The sequence below is a fragment of the Eleginops maclovinus genome, chromosome 18, assembly GCF_036324505.1.
Source record: "Eleginops maclovinus isolate JMC-PN-2008 ecotype Puerto Natales chromosome 18, JC_Emac_rtc_rv5, whole genome shotgun sequence".
Classification (NCBI taxonomy): Eukaryota; Metazoa; Chordata; class Actinopteri; order Perciformes; family Eleginopidae; genus Eleginops; species Eleginops maclovinus.
This window is the reverse complement of record NC_086366.1, coordinates 13,854,966-13,871,682: the sequence shown is the minus strand read 5'-3', so window position 1 is coordinate 13,871,682 and position 16,717 is coordinate 13,854,966. Positions and strand designations below refer to the sequence as shown.

Here is a 16,717-nt window from a genome sequence, read left to right as displayed (position 1 = left end):
AAGGAGAGAGATAGAGAGAGGCAGGCTTTATTGAGCTGGAGAGGCAGAGAAGCGCTCGCTGAGGAGGAACGAGTGTTAACATTGAGCGAGGTGGGTGGAGGAGAGAAAAAAAAGAAAGCCGAATTGGAAGTGTTTTTCCTTTTACGCTTTGACTCGCTGCCGTGCTCATGCAAGACGGACGGGTACAGAGGAGGAAAGGCGTGATGTTGTAGTGTGTGTTCGACCACGTGTGCAGCTGTGTCCCCTCCGCCGTTGTGATGGAAGACATTTGTAGGCTCTGCTCTCACTAAGGTTTGTGCCACTGCTATGTTGCTGTATGGATATGTATTGGTAGTATTTCTTTATTGATCAAAGCCTCCTGACAACGTGTTGTGTTCAGGTTCATTGATTCAGGTATTGTTATTGTTCCATTATTCCTTTGTTTTCTAGTATTGTTGTTTTCCAGAGATGTGTTGGTGTCTGTTCTTTTTACCTCTCTGTTTATGTTTGATGTTTGACAGTCTTGTCACAGAGCAGATGGAGGGTTTATTGTGTCCATGGCTCTACGATTAATCTAGGCCGCACATTAAAAAATATATATTTTATTTCTGATTTGGTAACTGGCATCAATGCATTTAGCAAGTTTTGGTGTCATTGGATCTGTTAGTCACTGAGATTTCTGGCGTCACAACAATACAATTATAACTGACTTTAATTATAGCCTTTTTTTTTTACTTATCCTTCCTTAAAAAATACTACATTATTAAGAATAATACAAACTGTTCATATTATACAATTGTAATTTCAAATATGTTCTGGAAAATAAAAAGTTGCTTGTATTTTGTTAATTGGTTTATAGCTTAAACAAGTATACAGAAAATAAATGATCAATTTATCATTTAGGCAAACAATGTTGAACGTTTTGTACACAAAGTGCTTTGTTAAAGGAATGACTGCCAAAGCTAGCTGCTCGCGACACATGACAGAACCCACCTGTATCTCTTATTAATACACATTAATATGATTCAACAGGTAAGATTTTTTTTTTAATGCTGCTGTCGGTTGAATGGGGTTTTAGCAAAGAATACAATACAAAAACTGTACAGTGGAGCATCAAAACATGATCGTTTTGATGCCAGCCTCAAGTGGCCATTCCAGGAACTGCAGTTGTTGGCGCATCTGCTGCTTGATTAGAACATGCAAATGAAATGCAAAACTATGAAAGAATAAAGACCTTATTTTTAAGGAAGAAAAGCTTGACGAACAAATACATTCATACTGGTGGGGAGATCAGTGAGTATTCCTAGTTCAGTCAAAAATATTTCAGTCAGACTTGAAACTAAATTTAGTTTTTTTTGTTATTACAGCAAATAAATACATTTTAACCATTGGTCAAAATAATTATAATATAAACAGCTCCTTGGACCCTTTCCAAATCGGGGTGGCTATTTAAAAGAAAAGATCCCAGTCCTGCCTCGCTCTTCTCTGTGAATATCATACATTTTTTCCAGCGACATGTCCGCCCTTTTCTCTCTCATCCCCTTTCCCCTCTTCTCCTGGCCTTTGTCTCATCTTAAATACATCCTCTATGCATATTTGATGCTTTGTGCCCTCTTGTAAGATGCTGTGTGAATGAAATAATGATGAGTAAAGAATATTTAGGTCGGGTATCAGAGAGGAGGCCACTTTCGGTTAAGTTAATTAATAAAGCTGCAGAAAGGATGCTGCTGCTTTAAAGTGAGCCAGACTGAGCTGATCACAGTCTGTGGATGACGTTTTCAAGCTTCTGATTCACTTGTTGTGTGTCTCGTCAGGGGCTGCACAGAGGAGTATGAGATGAAGACCATGGAGCAGAAGCCAGAACCTGAGCCTCTGGCAGCAGGCTACAGACCCTCCCCTCGCCCTACGTGGCGATGGGACAGCCCCCCAATTCCTCCAGGGCTCCACAGTGTCCCCAACCCGCAGCGCTGGGCCCCCATGGGTCCCCCACCTCCTCCACTGCCCCGCTCGCACAAGACCCTGATGCCTGTTCCCTACAGGGAGCCCCAACACCTAAACTCTAAGAGGTGAGGCTCAGCGTCACGGTGCACAATATATTCAGTACCACTAGATTATTGGGTTTTATTAGCTGTAAAATCCTTTTTTGGGGGGCGAAGTGATAGAGGTGAAATGCAGAACATCTGTGGAAAGAGAGTAGGGGAATGACACCCTGGTGTGTCAGCATCAATATCTTTAAGTTATTTATCTGGAGTGTCTGGCAATGATAATTGATAGTAACCTGATGTACTCTGTAGATGTAAGATGTATCTTAAAAGGAGCAAAACTGTTTGCTGATTTTTATTCCAACAGGTTTGTAACTTAACTCTCAATAGTAAGATTACTTTGTTGATCCGCTATTAAAACTTAATATTTAAGAATTGAAACTCTGCATAATTAAAGCTGTGTCCACTTTGATTGACAGGCGGGTGCTGCCACAGGATGCTTGCTGCTAGCTTTCTGTAACATCCTCACCTCTCCGTGGTCTGTTTGTTGTTCTGTTGGTTAACCGTTTCCCTCTTTCTGTGCCCTCCAGGCCGGTGAGCTACCCAGAGAATCACTACAGCATGTCTCCTGCAGGGATGATGCCCTACAGAAACCCCTCAGCCAGCTTCTCCTCTCCCTCCTCGGGCCTGAGCGGCCTCTCCACGATGGGCCCGCCTGGAATCACACCAGGCCTCTTCATACGCTACAAACCCTCCCCCGACAGGTGTGTGCACGTGTGTGTGTATGTGGCCTCCTTTTGTTATCAGACCTCCCTGCCGTTACTCCTGTAATCTTGACTAAACATGTCCGATATTACTCATTACAACAGTTTTGTGTGCTTAGGGCTGGATTATATGTGTTCATGAGATGAGGCAGAGTAATGTGTTCAGATCTGCAGTTAGACGTGTACGAACACACTGTCTCCCTGAGGAAGGATCTGTTGTGTGGGCGGCTCTTCCTCACTGTGTGGAGGTTGATAACATCTCACCCAACCGCAGAAATGTGTTTTATTTAACCGCCATCAGGATGCAAAACAGAAACTGAAATTCAAAATCAAGCTCTACATTTTTAGGGCTTTCTTTAGAGAATATTTGTAGTGTGTTTCAGTTTCAGCTAAGAACATATTTCCTTCTGTCTGTGTGTGTTAAGTTAGGACATAAAACTACTGCGTGTATACATCTAATTAACCCAGACTTTTCAGTAGATCTATATAACTCATAGTAGCATTTATGTGTTTATTAATCAAATGCAATCCCTCCTCTTATGATCCTATGATGTGTAGATATGGAGCAGGACAGCGCCCCCTGCTGCCGTATGAGCCTCACCTCAGTGTGGACATTAACTCCAGTGGAGAGTCTTCTTCAGGTTTCACCAGTCAGGAGAGCACCATGGAGCGCTGCAAAACAGGTAAACCACCTTTAAAAACAGCAAGCAATTACTGTGCATAACATCTGACATGACATGACTCTGCAACGCTCCTCAGCTTTTAAGCGATTTGGCCTTTTTAGCTCATTGTTTTGGATCTTTTCGGCTGCACTGTTGTCCCTTTGATGCACTTTCAAGTCTTATCTTGTTGTCGGCCTCAGCAGCCTGCTGTATTTTGGCGGAATAGCTCTAAAAAAAAACAACAGCAGAGAAAAAGAAAACTGACTAGCTGGTTGACATAGTGAAGAAGATCATTTTTAGGAGTTGGTAGAGACCAGAAACTGAGCTAAAAGAGACTTACATTCATCAGGTGACCAATCCCACGACTCTTAATCACTGATAAAGTTGCTCCAAACCTGCTGGCAACTGTTTTTGAAAGAAATTTCAATGCACGTTGTAAGTTAATCATACTTGACTTTAACTACATTTATTGTCTGTTTTATCTTGGCAAATGAAATACACTCACTTTTATGTGGGATGTTGGGGGATGGTAAGAATAGAAAGATTTTCTTTTATTTACGAGGTGATGGATTATTATTATACACTATATCAAAGTGCTTTACCAAGATATCAGTATTTCATTTTTTATATATTATGGTTATCAGTACACAGAGTAGATAACCGAGGAGAGTAGAGATGACTGTGTGATTTGGTGGTCAAAGTTGAAATGTGCTATAAGTATTTAATCCTCTTTCCCAACCATGGAGGTTCAGTGTAATGTGCTTTAATCCTCTGAGTGTCTGTGTGTGTTTCTCTCTAGAACCCCTCTGGCATATCCCAGCGTCGTCGTCTCGGGGACCGGGGGTTGGAGGGGGGCAGAGGAGACCAACCAGACAGGATGTCCCGGGGAAGGACTCTCCAAACAGAAACTCAAAGGTCAGACTCGTCATCACTCAGTCTCATTCCTCCTCTCTTTGCCTCCTCAGAGTGTCTCTGAATGTTGCTCTCATGTCCCCAGCAGGGCGAGACTCATTACTCGAGCCACTCCAGCAGCAACACTCTGTCCAGTAACGCCTCCAGCGGACACAGCGAGGAGCGCTGGTTCGACGGAGGACCTGCAGGTGAACGGGGAGCAGGGGGTTGCCCTGGCGACCCAATGGAACCTGATCCCGACCATCTCAACAAGGGGGGGTCTAACGACAGCGGCATCGACGCCTCGACACATTACAACAACAACCGCCACGTGAACATGCCCAACAGCCACAAGCCCGTGCACTGCTTTGGGACGTATAGCGGCGTGCAGGAGCTGTCGGTGGGGAGGAGCAGCGGCAGCAGCGGAGAAGGGAGGAGACGGGAGTCATCCCCAATCATACCAGCTGCAGCCAATCACAACAAAGGGTACCGAACCAGGACGTTCCCGCCTCCTGGCTCCAGCGCTGAAAAAATGGAAGCTTTTAAGCCCAGGTGAGCGGCCAACTCACTGATGTGATGCATCTTTTATGGCATTTTTAAAATACGATATTAACGTACCTAACCTTAATGCTCGTCATCTTAATGAGAATGGGAGTACTAAGCTTTAAGAATAAAATGAAAAAAGCATCAAGCAGCCATTATGAACCACCCCAATATAATGATGAGTCTATCTGTAAAGGGTACATTAAGGATTTAAAGCAGCCTAATCCTTGTGAAAAATACAGCTGCATCATGTGATCCCTCCTGCCGCTTCCTTCCCCCAACGTTATAGATGCATGCAGACATAAAACACACGGCGTACAAAGGCTTCGGATTAAAACAATCTGTGTTTCAAGCCTGAGTGCAACCGACTCTGATGCTGCAGTCTGGGATGTTTTGAAACATGAACATAATATAGACATTGAGTTAAAACAGAAGGACACTGATGATTCATCACAGGTATTGTGCAAAGTTTAACAGATGGTGTTGTAAGGTTTATGTTTGGTTTTGGTCAGAAGATTTCAAAAGCAAGGCTGCTGTCTAAATGATGAATAGTTCAGTCAGGGATTTAGCTGTTGGAATTTTAAGTTGTGTGTTTTGAAATGGTGAAGAATTAGTGTGATGGTTAAAAGACACATCTGATCGCTTCATAGGTGATGGTAGTTCATGTTTATGGTCAGTAGCAGGAAGATATCTGCTGTGTGATGCTGTTGTTAAAGCAGACAATGCTACCTCAACTTTAATGCACTCTATCTTTATTGGCGGATCAATAAAGAGGAGGAAAGGAAGATGTATGCTACGAGAATAAATTATGCTTATGTGGAAAGACAAAAGAGAGCACTCAATATCTGTATTTTCATCATGTTTTGTATTATATATGTATGTCAACCTTGCATGCCAGAGGATCACATGATTGTTATACATTTTTCTAAAGGAAACGTTTGAAGTCTTGTGACATGCTTATTCATTTTGTTGTCAAGAGGTGGATGAGGAGATCAATACAACACTCATAGTTCTGGGACAACATGGTCAGCTGAGCTAAGCATTGAGACAGGGAAACGCATACCTTCATATTCAAACAATGAAGTTGCCTAAATACCTTCTGTGGAGAAAGGGTTTTCTCTGCATGATCATTTCTTTGATTTAAATATATTTTTATTTAAGATTCAGAATCTTCTTTACTTAAAAATGTTTCAACCTTTCATAAAAACTGAAAAGGCTTTCCCTGTTGTAGTACACTTGGTACGCATGTCCAATCCTTTGTGTCCTGTCACTTTCTGTTTAGCATTTGTCTCATCACCTCAAAGGTTACCACCTTATCACTGTTTACAACTAAAGTCTCTAAAGTGAACTCTGTTTGACTAAGAAAAAAAGAGAGATATGTTTGGTTGTTGATAGTGATGCATTAACCAGGTTTATACCTGTGTGTCCTCTCAGGGCCTACACACCGCAGGGCTACAAGACTCCTACAGCTGACAAAGCCCGGCCCGTCCGTGCTGCTACAACGACACCAACTTCAGCTCATTTAAGCTCCATCCCTCTGTCCAGCTCGGCTCCAAAGGCTTTTTATGGAAAGAGCAGACAAAACGCCTGGCATAATGATGACAATGGCTCATCGCCTTCAAACATAACCACAACATCCAACTCTGAAAAGAAGTAAGTTGGGGACTGAGAGCTTCAAAAGACCACCTCTCCCTCTACTGTTAGAAAGACTGAATTAGATTGTGCTAATTAGGCCTGAAATCAGCAGAAACACTGACGTGTTAAGGTTAGAGGTGGATGTTGGGAGAAGATGCATGCTACCCTTTGGGTTTTTGGTGCTCATGTCTCTTGTCTCATCTCTTTAGGCAGCTGGATACTAACTCAAAGAACGTGTTTGGACAACCTCGTCTCCGAGCCTCACTGAGGGACCTGCGTTCTCCTCGACGGACATACAAAAGCACCATCGAAGATGACCTGAAGAAACTTATCATCATGGACAACGTGGGGGAGACGCCACAGAGAGACCCAGTGAGGAACACACCCACACCTTACAGTTGAATTAGTCCACAGTTTAGCCTTAGTTTGCTAGGAAAATGATATTGTCCACAAGGTACAAATTCCCCAATCAATATGAATTTATAAACAAGTGAAAACATTGGCCGACCTTTAAGTTGAATCATTCAATTAAATATAGTCCGACAGGCTTCTAACACAAAGAACTAATGTGCCGATTGAATTTGGTGTGGCCCTGAATGATTAACTTTATATTTAATAAGTGTGCACTGTGGACAAATGAATTATTGTAGACTGAGGGAAGCAATTCAAATGGAAATGTGACATAATTATATGCATTTCTTTGAGGTGAACCGCACTTCACTTTTAAGAACTTGCACACACAGCGCTCTGATCTGTCACTCCTCCTCCTTTTAGTCTCCCAGACGAACTCTGCAGCGCACCTTTTCAGACGAGTCGCTATGCAGCGGGCGCAGAGAGGCGAGCTTTGCTAACTCTGAGAACCCGACGACGCCCAACGACGTCCTGTTCACCTGCACGCTGCCCACACGCAAACACAGCGTCTCTAATAACCACGTACAGGGCAAGAAGGGTGAGTTTAAACAGAGTGGACCAAACCTACTCTGCTGTGTTGAATGTATTAGCTGCCAAGTTTTATTCTGTGGGGTTACAAGAAGCTCAGTAGTGAAAACAATCCTATTATGATTGTTATGCACAAGTTCTTTGTTACTTTCATAAGTTCCACTACCTTGCAGTATGTCCATGTTTCATGAGGAGGTTATTTTACTCACTGCGCCTGTTCTCCCCTCAGTGCCTCTGTCTGCCTCAGAGCTGTCGCTCACTGAAGTCAGAGACAAAGTCCCCCCCCTGAGGAGGCTGGACCCCGGGCTGATGCCTCTTCCTGACACAGCCTGTGGCCTTGAGTGGTCCAGCCTGGTAAACGCTGCTAAAGTCTACGAAGGTGAGGCAGCAGACACCTCAAAACTAGGTTTGTTCAACTCACTGCAAGATACAAAAAAAGCATGCATTCACATCACACACAAACTGTAGTGTGCACAACATTAAACATGCAGAGAAATCATGGAAACAAGCGTATCAAAAAATGACAAAAATAATGATTCAAACCTGCATTTACAATTCATGTATGGTTTTATTGCTAAATTAAAGAAATCTAAATCTCCCAATATTTTAAATGCTCAGTTGTTACCATGATTTTGCAAGAGAAAAAAATGTGATTCATTATTTAATTAACAAGCATAAAACCGTAAGTCACTGGTGAATGTGGGACTTTGGATTTTGTCTTGGCTGTCTTCTGTCACATGAGACTCCTGGGAAAGAGAGAGATGTCGGTACGATGGCGTTACCCTTGTAGACGATGTCTGGCTCTCCTTCCCAGCCACTGTTTGTTTTCTGTGTCTCTCTCCTGTCCCTGGTGTGCTCTGCAGCCACAAAGCCGACCACAGCACTGACAAACACACTAAACTCAAGCCAACACTCGATCCAAAACCTCACCAGCTGCCAGGAGGTGTGATTGTGTCTTGTACCCCGAGGGAAACTTGGGTAAAAAAGCCTCTTCTATGCAGCTTTTTAGAAAGTGTGGTTCTATGTCTGTTGCAGCACAAAGAGCAGTTTCCCTCTTCTCACTGGCGGAGCCACAGGGTGGGGGTCCGGACATGAGACCGGTCATCAGTCCAGTCCAGTTTCAGACTCCTCAGACTCCACGGACCACGCCGACCTTCAGCAGGTAACTCAACCTCACTTGGTTGTAGATTAGTGCAGCCAGAGAACTGTTTGTCTCTGCTGCCACCTTGTGCTTATCGACTGTCAGGCTTTAAACTGAATCCCCAGCTAGTGTTCTCCTCTGTATTTCACTAGAGTAAACACTTTGCTTTTTTATTAGTTTCTGTGTTTATTTTTTCTACCAGTGAGCAGCACTTAGTGTAAGAGCTACAGTTCCAACAGACTTACACAAGAATGAATTCACAAACACGGTTTTTATTTTTAGTGCTGTGCCGTTGGTTAGTAATCTGTGCTGTCTGCTGTGGGTTTACAGTGACGAGGTGCCCAACGATCTGTCTGGTCGGCTCTACAACCTGGAAGTGATGTTAAAGCAGCTGAACAATGATCTGGAAAGGGTGAGAACCTTTTTTTCACTGCAAAGTGTGTTGCAGTGTACAAACAACAATGTTACATGTTGTTACAAAGTCAGTTTATTACCTACTCTTTATGCTAAGCTAACTACAGCTCCTGACTGGAGCTTCATATTTAGCACAATAATAACCAATTATTTGGATCATCATTTAATAGTCCATTTTTTTTTACATGCAAAAAAAGCGAGAGAGAGATTTCCTTTGCTCCGTTTAATATCATATTAACTGAATGTATTTGGGTTTTGGACTGAGCTCTATTTCTCTATAGACCAAATGATTCATTTAGAGTATAATCTTTAGTTGTAGCCTTAGTATATAGTATAGTATATAGTAAGGGCGGTGGTGGCAAAGTCCATAGGGGCTTGGCCTGGGAACTGGAAGGTCACCAGTTCAAGTCCCCGAAAGACCAAGTGCCACCGTGGTGTCCCTGAGCAAGACACTGGTTACCTACACTGCTCCCCGGGCGCCTTACATAATGGCAGCCCACTGCTCCTAACACTAGGATGGGTCAAATGCAGAGACCGCATTTCGTTGTCCTAGTACTTGTACTCTGTGCAATGACAATAAAGTTGAATCTAATCTAAAGTATCAATCTTCTCATCTAGGAGCAAGTAAGCAAAAAAAAAATGATGTCCCAAAATGTCAACTAACTAATCAAAGTAATTGTTTCTCATCTTCTCTTCTCGTTCCTCTGTCTCTGTGCCACAGGAGAAGCATGACAAAGTCGTTCTGCTGGCAGAGATGGCCAACCTGAGAGAGAACAACCAGCGCCTGCAGGTGGAGAGCATGACGGCCAGCGAGCAGCTGCGCAAGTTCAGCAGACTTTTTAATAACAATGACAAGACAGAGGAGGACAACGAGGGTAACTCCTTAACATACGAGGCTGACTCTAAGAGGGAGTGATTCCTGCAGAAGAGGGAGGCGAGCTCCCGGCCACAGGGGGGGGGGGACTTGCACACAAAGTGGCGGGTGGCGGAGATCACGCCCTCCCTGCTCAGCTTCCACTGGACTGCCTTAAACTGTAGAGAAGCAAGGAAACAGAAAAACTGGATTTTAAAATGCAAACACTCCCAGAAAGTCTCGACCGAGCAGAGAGCCTCCCTCTCTTTTCCCTGAGCCTGTTTATTTTTATAAACTGAAGTCAAAAAGTCTTATATACCTTTCATATGTATAGATACGTATGCTACTATGCCAGAGGAGCGAGTAGGAGAGGAAACTGTTTTAGAGAATCATCACCTGGAGAGGCCTAATACTGTTCCTGCAGCGAATCAGCCAAAAAAAACAAGACTCATTACAGACTGCATCTCCCAGAATGCACTAGAAGTAATGGAAGCTGTACAGACATGGTACTGTAGATACATGCCTGTTCTCATGTATCAATATGACCTATATTGTACTGATATTGATGTACTAAAGAGGTGTGTGTGTGTGTGTGTGTGTGTGTGTGTGTGTGTGTGTGTGTGTGTGTGTGTGTGTGTGTGTGTGTGTGTGTGTGTGTGTGTGTGTGTGTGTGTGTGTGTGTGTGTGTGTGTGTGTGTGTGTGTGTGTGTGTGTGTGTGTGTGTGTGTGTGTGTGTGTGTGTGTGTGTGTGTGTGTGTGTGTAGACTGGTACAGCAAATTCTCAGAAATGTAATGGCACAAAAGTGTGAAGCATTTTATTCCCCTCTAGTGTGTGTGTGTGTGTGTGTGTGTGTGAGAGAATGTGAGCATCTGCTATGGGACGTTTCGAGTGCTGAACAAACTAGTTTACTGTAATATGAAAGCTTGTGGGCCAGACTATTTTTCTCTCCTCCGTTTACATGGATGAACCTGTGGCCCTTCAGATGTGAAACAAGCCATCGGCGTGCTGTGTGAGTGTAAAAGGTCGATGTAATGTCAAGCTCAGTGATATTAATTATAGTACCATATCTCAATGTAGTGCATTGTTTTGAATTTTACCTTCTGTTATTCAACAGTGCCGTTTCATCTCAGATCTAAATGGACTGGATTATTATTTTAAACTCGAGTCATTATCCCAGTATGTCTCTGAAACGATCTTATTTTCTCCTGGATAGTGTTGCATTTTTGCCAGACGAATATGAGGGTGGTGTCATCTCACTGCTAGAAAATGAGCTATGATGTCCTACAAAATGTCAAACTATTCTTTTAAAAGCGTCTTCTTTGCATACAACTGTTAACTAAACTGCCGTTGGTCACGTGTGCTTACAGAAAACATTAAGTACATGAACCCACAACATGTCTGCCTGTGCGCGAGAGGATTTTCCCCCTTTGATAACCCAAGTGAACACAAGACACTATTTATACTGCTGGCTTGCTTAACGATATTGTCTACTATATCTATTTTTCATACAGAAATACTGTTTTGGGACGTTGGTACTGAATGGACAATACATCCGTGCAGAGGATGACTCTTCCTGTGTCAGTTTTAATATCGCTGATGAATCATCTGCTACTTTATATGATCTGGAGGTTTCTTTCTCTGTGGTCTGACTGGAATTGTTTAATTGTAAATCCAAATCGCTCAGGTTCCTCACAGCGCTTTAAAAAAAAAGGTAAACCATCGGTTAGGAGTGGGCGATGTGTCATCTCAAGCCTGAGAGGATGTCAATTTGTGTTTTGCCAAAATGTTAAAACTATTGTAGTTATCCCTTTAGTATCTCTTGGTGAATAAGGTCACTGTAATGAATGTTTATTGATTAAATACTTTGTTCAGAGGCATTCAATCTGCTGGATTAGGCTCTGATAGAAAAAGATAATCCGTTTCTCAATTGAGCTTCATATAAAATGTAAGTCCTGAAGGTCAAGTGAGAGAACTACATCTGGTGATCCATTTTCAAAATATCCTCTCAACTGTTGTCTGAATTAGGAGCAAGTGTTTATTTTTTTTACAAATTGGATCAATCAATGTCACACTTCCATGATTATGATAACACCATGATATCGCTCACTCCTACTGAAAACATAGTTTTCTTTCACTAACTTGAGAGAGAACATGTGTCGCAGTCGGACTCATTTCCTCCTGCTTTCTGCTCCTTTACTCCTCGGCAGTTATTCAGCTTTGATACGAGTAACTTTTTCAAATAGTTGGACCTTTTTGTGATGGTTCAGGAATAACACGTTTACCAGTCTCTCTGGAATAAATTAAGGTATGAGTTTCAGATCCTCCTCAGAAAAAACTCCTCTTCCTGTCGTGACTCTCCTGCTCCTCCTTCATTCATGCAGCTCTGCTGGGTGTCGCTGTGGCGGTCTTATTAGTTTGCTTACAAGGGGCAAGGTTTCTTTTTTTAATATAGTTTGTTCATGTTGTGTATCATTTTAAGCTATTCATAGCATACACAACGATCCTTGTTGAACAAATCAATAATGCATTACGGTTAATGGTAATATTATATAACTAGGTTTGTTTTTTTAGATGTTAAATATTTTGATAATTTATTTTTAACACATTCCCACTGTTGCAGACAGTAGTGAAGATGAGAGGGTACTGTGTTTTTATTTGTGTATGCTGTTTTGCTTTTGATCTATGTACAAAATTGATCTGTATGATTCCTCGTTTTCTGCTTTCTGGCATTGTTTCCCGTTAGTGTCAGGGCTGCGTGATGCAGAAGACATATTGGTTGGAAATTGTTTTCTTTGGGTTGTAATAACTTGTACATTTAAAAGTGTAAATTATGTTTTCATTATTTTATAAAAAATATATTAAAAATAATTATCAGAATCACGTGGTTTCATTGAAATGTTCCGTATCCCTGTAAAGATACGACTGTTTAGTGTACAGAATACCAAAGTAAACACGTAGTTCAAAATACAATTTCCAGTTTAAAAAATCATAAATAAATCCAAGAATATCCTCACAATTTAAGTTTGACACATGCTCAAGCCTTGCTTAATAAGTTTGTTTTATTACCAAGGAGTTTTCACAAGAGGAATTTGCTTTTGTCTGTGCTGCAAATGATACATTTCTATTCAACTTCTACACCACAGGAAATTAAAAGTGTTTACTGGAAGTCTAAACATGCAACCGTTTTAGTTGACACATAAAATGTTTTGTTGCTTATTCACTACTAATCTTTTGCCATTTTTTAAGTAATGAATATTTGTTTCTCCTCAATATGGTAAAATTACTGTTCTGGCATCCACATTTCCTCCCTCTCTTTAGTAATGGTTGTTTTTTTTAAGTTTGTCTTTCAAACTAAATTAATGCAATTCTCAGTTTTAGCCTAAATGTTTTCTAACTTACCCAACAACTTTTTCTCCCCACCAGCTCACACAAACTGGATGAAACAACTTGCATGTAAAACATTTATTACAAATTCAACATAAAACCACATTTTGCAGTTAAGTACTTTTGATATTTGACAAAGCGTGTTGACAACACTATTCAATAAAATTCATTTCTATACATTCTGACAGTGCATCCAAAGATAATTGCTCAAGTTTCTGGAGTAGTTACAGGTGTGTTGTATAACATCAGGATTCAGGATCAAGTCCCAGCAGGTTAGCGGAACTGGATGCGTTCAGGATCCACACATCAGGCAGTCGTCTCTGTTCTCCAGAGAGCACACCATGGCAGCGAGGTTACGCTCCTTCACCTCCGGCGAGTCCTTCAGCTGCTCCTGTGACTCCTTCAGCTGCTCCTTGTTCAGTGTGAACTGGATAGGCGCCGCAGCCGGCTTCGTCCTCAAGTAGTACATCCCTGTTTTCAGGCCCTGAGAGAGGAAGAGGAGGGTTTAACACATTTTGTTGCATTCACATTATCATACCCTCTTCTTCTTTTCAGGTCCCTTACTTGTTTCCAGCCGTAGAAGTGCATGCTGGTCAGCTTGCCGTAGTTTGGCTCTGCGATGTGGATGTTCAGGGACTGGCTCTGGTCGATGAAGGCACCGCGGTCGGCGGCCATCTTGAGTATAGTCTTCTGCGAGATTTCCCAAACCGTTTTATACAGCTGCTTGATGTCATCTGGAATCCCATCAATTTCCTGTTTGGGGAAAAAAAATGTAATTGTCAGAACAAGCAAATTAACAGCAGAAACAGTTTGACAGGCTGTATTGATTTTTTGACTACATTTTTTAAAAATCTGCCTAATATTTTCTGCATTCATTCTGAAATGAGAGAGCGAATGAAGAGTTAAAAACTCGACGCTCTACCAAAAACCAAAGCAGCTAATCCTCACTTTTGATCATACCACTGAAACAAAGTAATGAAATCATCATATTGACAAAACAAAGCGTTTCCCGTGATGTGGATGAGTACCTGAATGGAGCCGTTGTGACCGATCAGCTGGTTCTTCATCTCCTCACTCCAAAGCCCCCTCTCTGTCAGGTCTTTGAGAAGGTGGGGATTGACGATCTGGAACTCTCCGGAGAGCACTCTGCGGGTGTAGATGTTGCTGGTATAGGGCTCGATGGACTCATTGTTGCCCAGGATCTGTGCGGTGGAGGCGGTGGGCATGGGGGCCAGCAGCAGACTGTTCCTCACGCCGTGCTTGGCGATCTTCTCCTTCAGCAGCTTCCAGTCCAGCAGGTCGGTGGGCGTCTTCTCCCACATGTCGTACTGCAGGATACCTTTGCTGACGGGGGAGCCCTCGTAGGTCTCGTAGGGGCCGAGCTCAGCGGCCTCCTCGCAGCTCGCCTCCAGGGCAGCGTAGTAAATGGTCTCAAAGATCTGGGTGTTCAGCAGCTGAGCCTCGGGGCTTTCAAACGGGAAACGCATTAGGATGAAGGCGTCTGCCAGACCCTGTACGCCAATTCCAATTGGCCGGTGGCGTTTGTTGGACTTCTCCGCCTCAGGCACAGGATAGAAGTTAATTTCGATGATCTTGTTCAAGTTTTTCACGATGACTTTGGTGACTTGTGCTAGTTTTTTAAAGTCAAATGTCCTCTCAGGGGTGACGTACATGTTGAGAGCGATGGACGCCAGATTACAGACGGCCACCTCGTCGTGGCTGGTGTATTCGACGATTTCTGTGCACAGGTTGCTGGACTTGATGGTGCCCAGGTTCTGGTGGTTGGTCTTCCTGTTGCAGGCGTCTTTGTACAGCATGTATGGCGTACCCGTTTCTGTCTGGGACTCGATAATGGCGTGCCACAGTTGCTGAGCCTTTACCACACGCTTCACCCGACCCTCCTTCTCAAAGGAGGTGTAGAGCTTTTCAAACTCCTCCCCCCAGCACTCGTCCAGCCCGGGGCACTCGCTGGGACACATCAGGGACCAGTCCTGGTTGCTCTCCACCCTCTTCATGAACAGGTCGGGGATCCACAGGGCGTAGAAAAGGTCTCTGGCTCTCTGCTCTTCCTTTCCCGTGTTCTTCTTCAGCTCCAGGAAGTCAAACACATCAAAGTGCCAGGGCTCCAGGTACATGGCGAAGGCGCCAGGTCTCTTGTTGCCGCCCTGGTCAACATAACGTGCCGTGTTGTTGTAAACTCTCAGCATGGGGACGAGCCCGTTGGAGTTGCCGTTGGTGCCGGCGATGTAGCTCCCCGTTGATCTAATGTTACTCACTGCCACTCCGATCCCTCCTGCGGATTTGGAGATGAGGGCGCATTGCTTCAGCGTGTCGTAAATACCTTCAATGCTGTCATCCTTCATGGCGAGCAGGAAGCAGCTGGACAGCTGAGGCCTGTTGGTGCCTGCATTGAAAAGTGTAGGGGACGCATGGGTGAACCACTTTTCCGACAGCAGGTTGTACGTCTCGATGGCTGCGTCGATGTTCGCCCCGTGGATCCCGACAGACACTCTCATGAGCATATGCTGCGGGCGCTCCGCAACTTTGCCGTTGATTTTCAACAGGTAGGACCGCTCCAGAGTCTTGAAACCGAAGAAGTTGTAGGAGAAATCTCTGTCGAAGATGATGGCCGAGTTGAGGCGGTCTTTGTTCTCAAGGACGAGGTCAAGCGTCGCCTTGGAGATCATGGGAGAGTGGCGTCTATTTAATGGGTTGATATAGTTGTACAGGTCCTCCATCACGTCGCTAAACACCTTCTTCGTCTCTTTGTGCAGGTTTGACACGGCAATACGTGCGGCGAGGATGGCGTAGTCGGGGTGTTTGGTTGTGAGAGTGGCGGTGATCTCAGCGGCCAGCGTGTCGAGCTCCACGGTGGTGACGCCGCTGTACAAACCCTGAATCACCTTCATCGTAATCTGGGTCGGATCCACAAAGTCAGAGTTCAGACCGTAGCATAGCTTCTGGATTCGGGAGGTGATTTTATCGAACATGACGCGCTCCTGGCGTCCATCTGAAAAACAACACAAATAGAAAATTAAGTTAACAGTTATCAGTCCTCAAATGTAGACAATAAACAAACAGTAGAGATTTAACCATGAACTGCCTTAATAAGACAATCATAATAAATCAAGTAAGGTTTATTTAGCCAACTGGATTTTCATCAGTTTCTTTTTTAAGCAATACAATTGGAGCTGATGCACATCATTTCATACACATAACTTGATGATTTTTTAAAACACATTTGTCTAAAATCTCTTTTTGCATTTACTTTTAATACTTTTCCTGTTCTGTATTACAAGCCGCCCAGTTAAATATTCCTTTTAGATATGAAAGTAAATAACCTCAATTAAATTGAAGTATACGTTTGATTATACAATTAAAGAAATGTTAATTATTAAACCAAATATGAACACGCCCATGGTATAATATTCAAATTGAAACGTCATCACAATCATTGCACAAGTCTACAAATAAAGAAAAAACTAGGGTCATCTTTGCGTTTATCCTTCCCTTGTTTTTAATCATACCT

The 16,717-nt window shown here is 43.1% G+C and overlaps 2 protein-coding genes across 8 annotated transcripts in view; one reads left to right on the top strand and one right to left on the bottom strand.

Annotated features, from left to right (window-relative positions):
* The window catches only part of sipa1l3 (signal-induced proliferation-associated 1 like 3), a 63,634-nt gene extending 50,953 nt beyond the window's left edge, over positions 1-12,681 (top strand). For 3 of the 6 annotated variants that reach the window (XM_063906648.1, XM_063906649.1, XM_063906650.1), the window contains exons 13-24: positions 1,794-2,045; positions 2,552-2,725; positions 3,284-3,408; positions 4,187-4,302; positions 4,385-4,830; positions 6,256-6,474; positions 6,666-6,828; positions 7,231-7,405; positions 7,625-7,801; positions 8,431-8,557; positions 8,867-8,948; positions 9,672-12,681. In XM_063906648.1, coding sequence (XP_063762718.1) covers positions 1,794-2,045; positions 2,552-2,725; positions 3,284-3,408; positions 4,187-4,302; positions 4,385-4,830; positions 6,256-6,474; positions 6,666-6,828; positions 7,231-7,405; positions 7,625-7,801; positions 8,431-8,557; positions 8,867-8,948; positions 9,672-9,866 — 2,251 coding nt within the window. In that variant the 3' untranslated portion in view covers positions 9,867-12,681. The remainder of the gene's footprint in view (positions 1-1,793; positions 2,046-2,551; positions 2,726-3,283; positions 3,409-4,186; positions 4,303-4,384; positions 4,831-6,255; positions 6,475-6,665; positions 6,829-7,230; positions 7,406-7,624; positions 7,802-8,430; positions 8,558-8,866; positions 8,949-9,671) is intronic. The other 3 variants (XM_063906655.1, XM_063906651.1, XM_063906652.1) reach the window with 3 other exon arrangements.
* A 570-nt stretch (positions 12,682-13,251) lies between these two features.
* The window catches only part of LOC134880006 (ribonucleoside-diphosphate reductase large subunit), a 305,041-nt gene continuing 301,575 nt past the window's right edge, over positions 13,252-16,717 (bottom strand). For both annotated transcript variants that reach the window (XM_063906657.1, XM_063906656.1), the window contains 3 exons: positions 14,217-16,198; positions 13,753-13,941; positions 13,252-13,672 (listed from right to left, as the gene is read on the bottom strand). In XM_063906657.1, the coding sequence (XP_063762727.1) occupies positions 13,481-13,672; positions 13,753-13,941; positions 14,217-16,198 (2,363 nt within the window). In that variant the 3' untranslated portion in view covers positions 13,252-13,480. The remainder of the gene's footprint in view (positions 13,673-13,752; positions 13,942-14,216; positions 16,199-16,717) is intronic.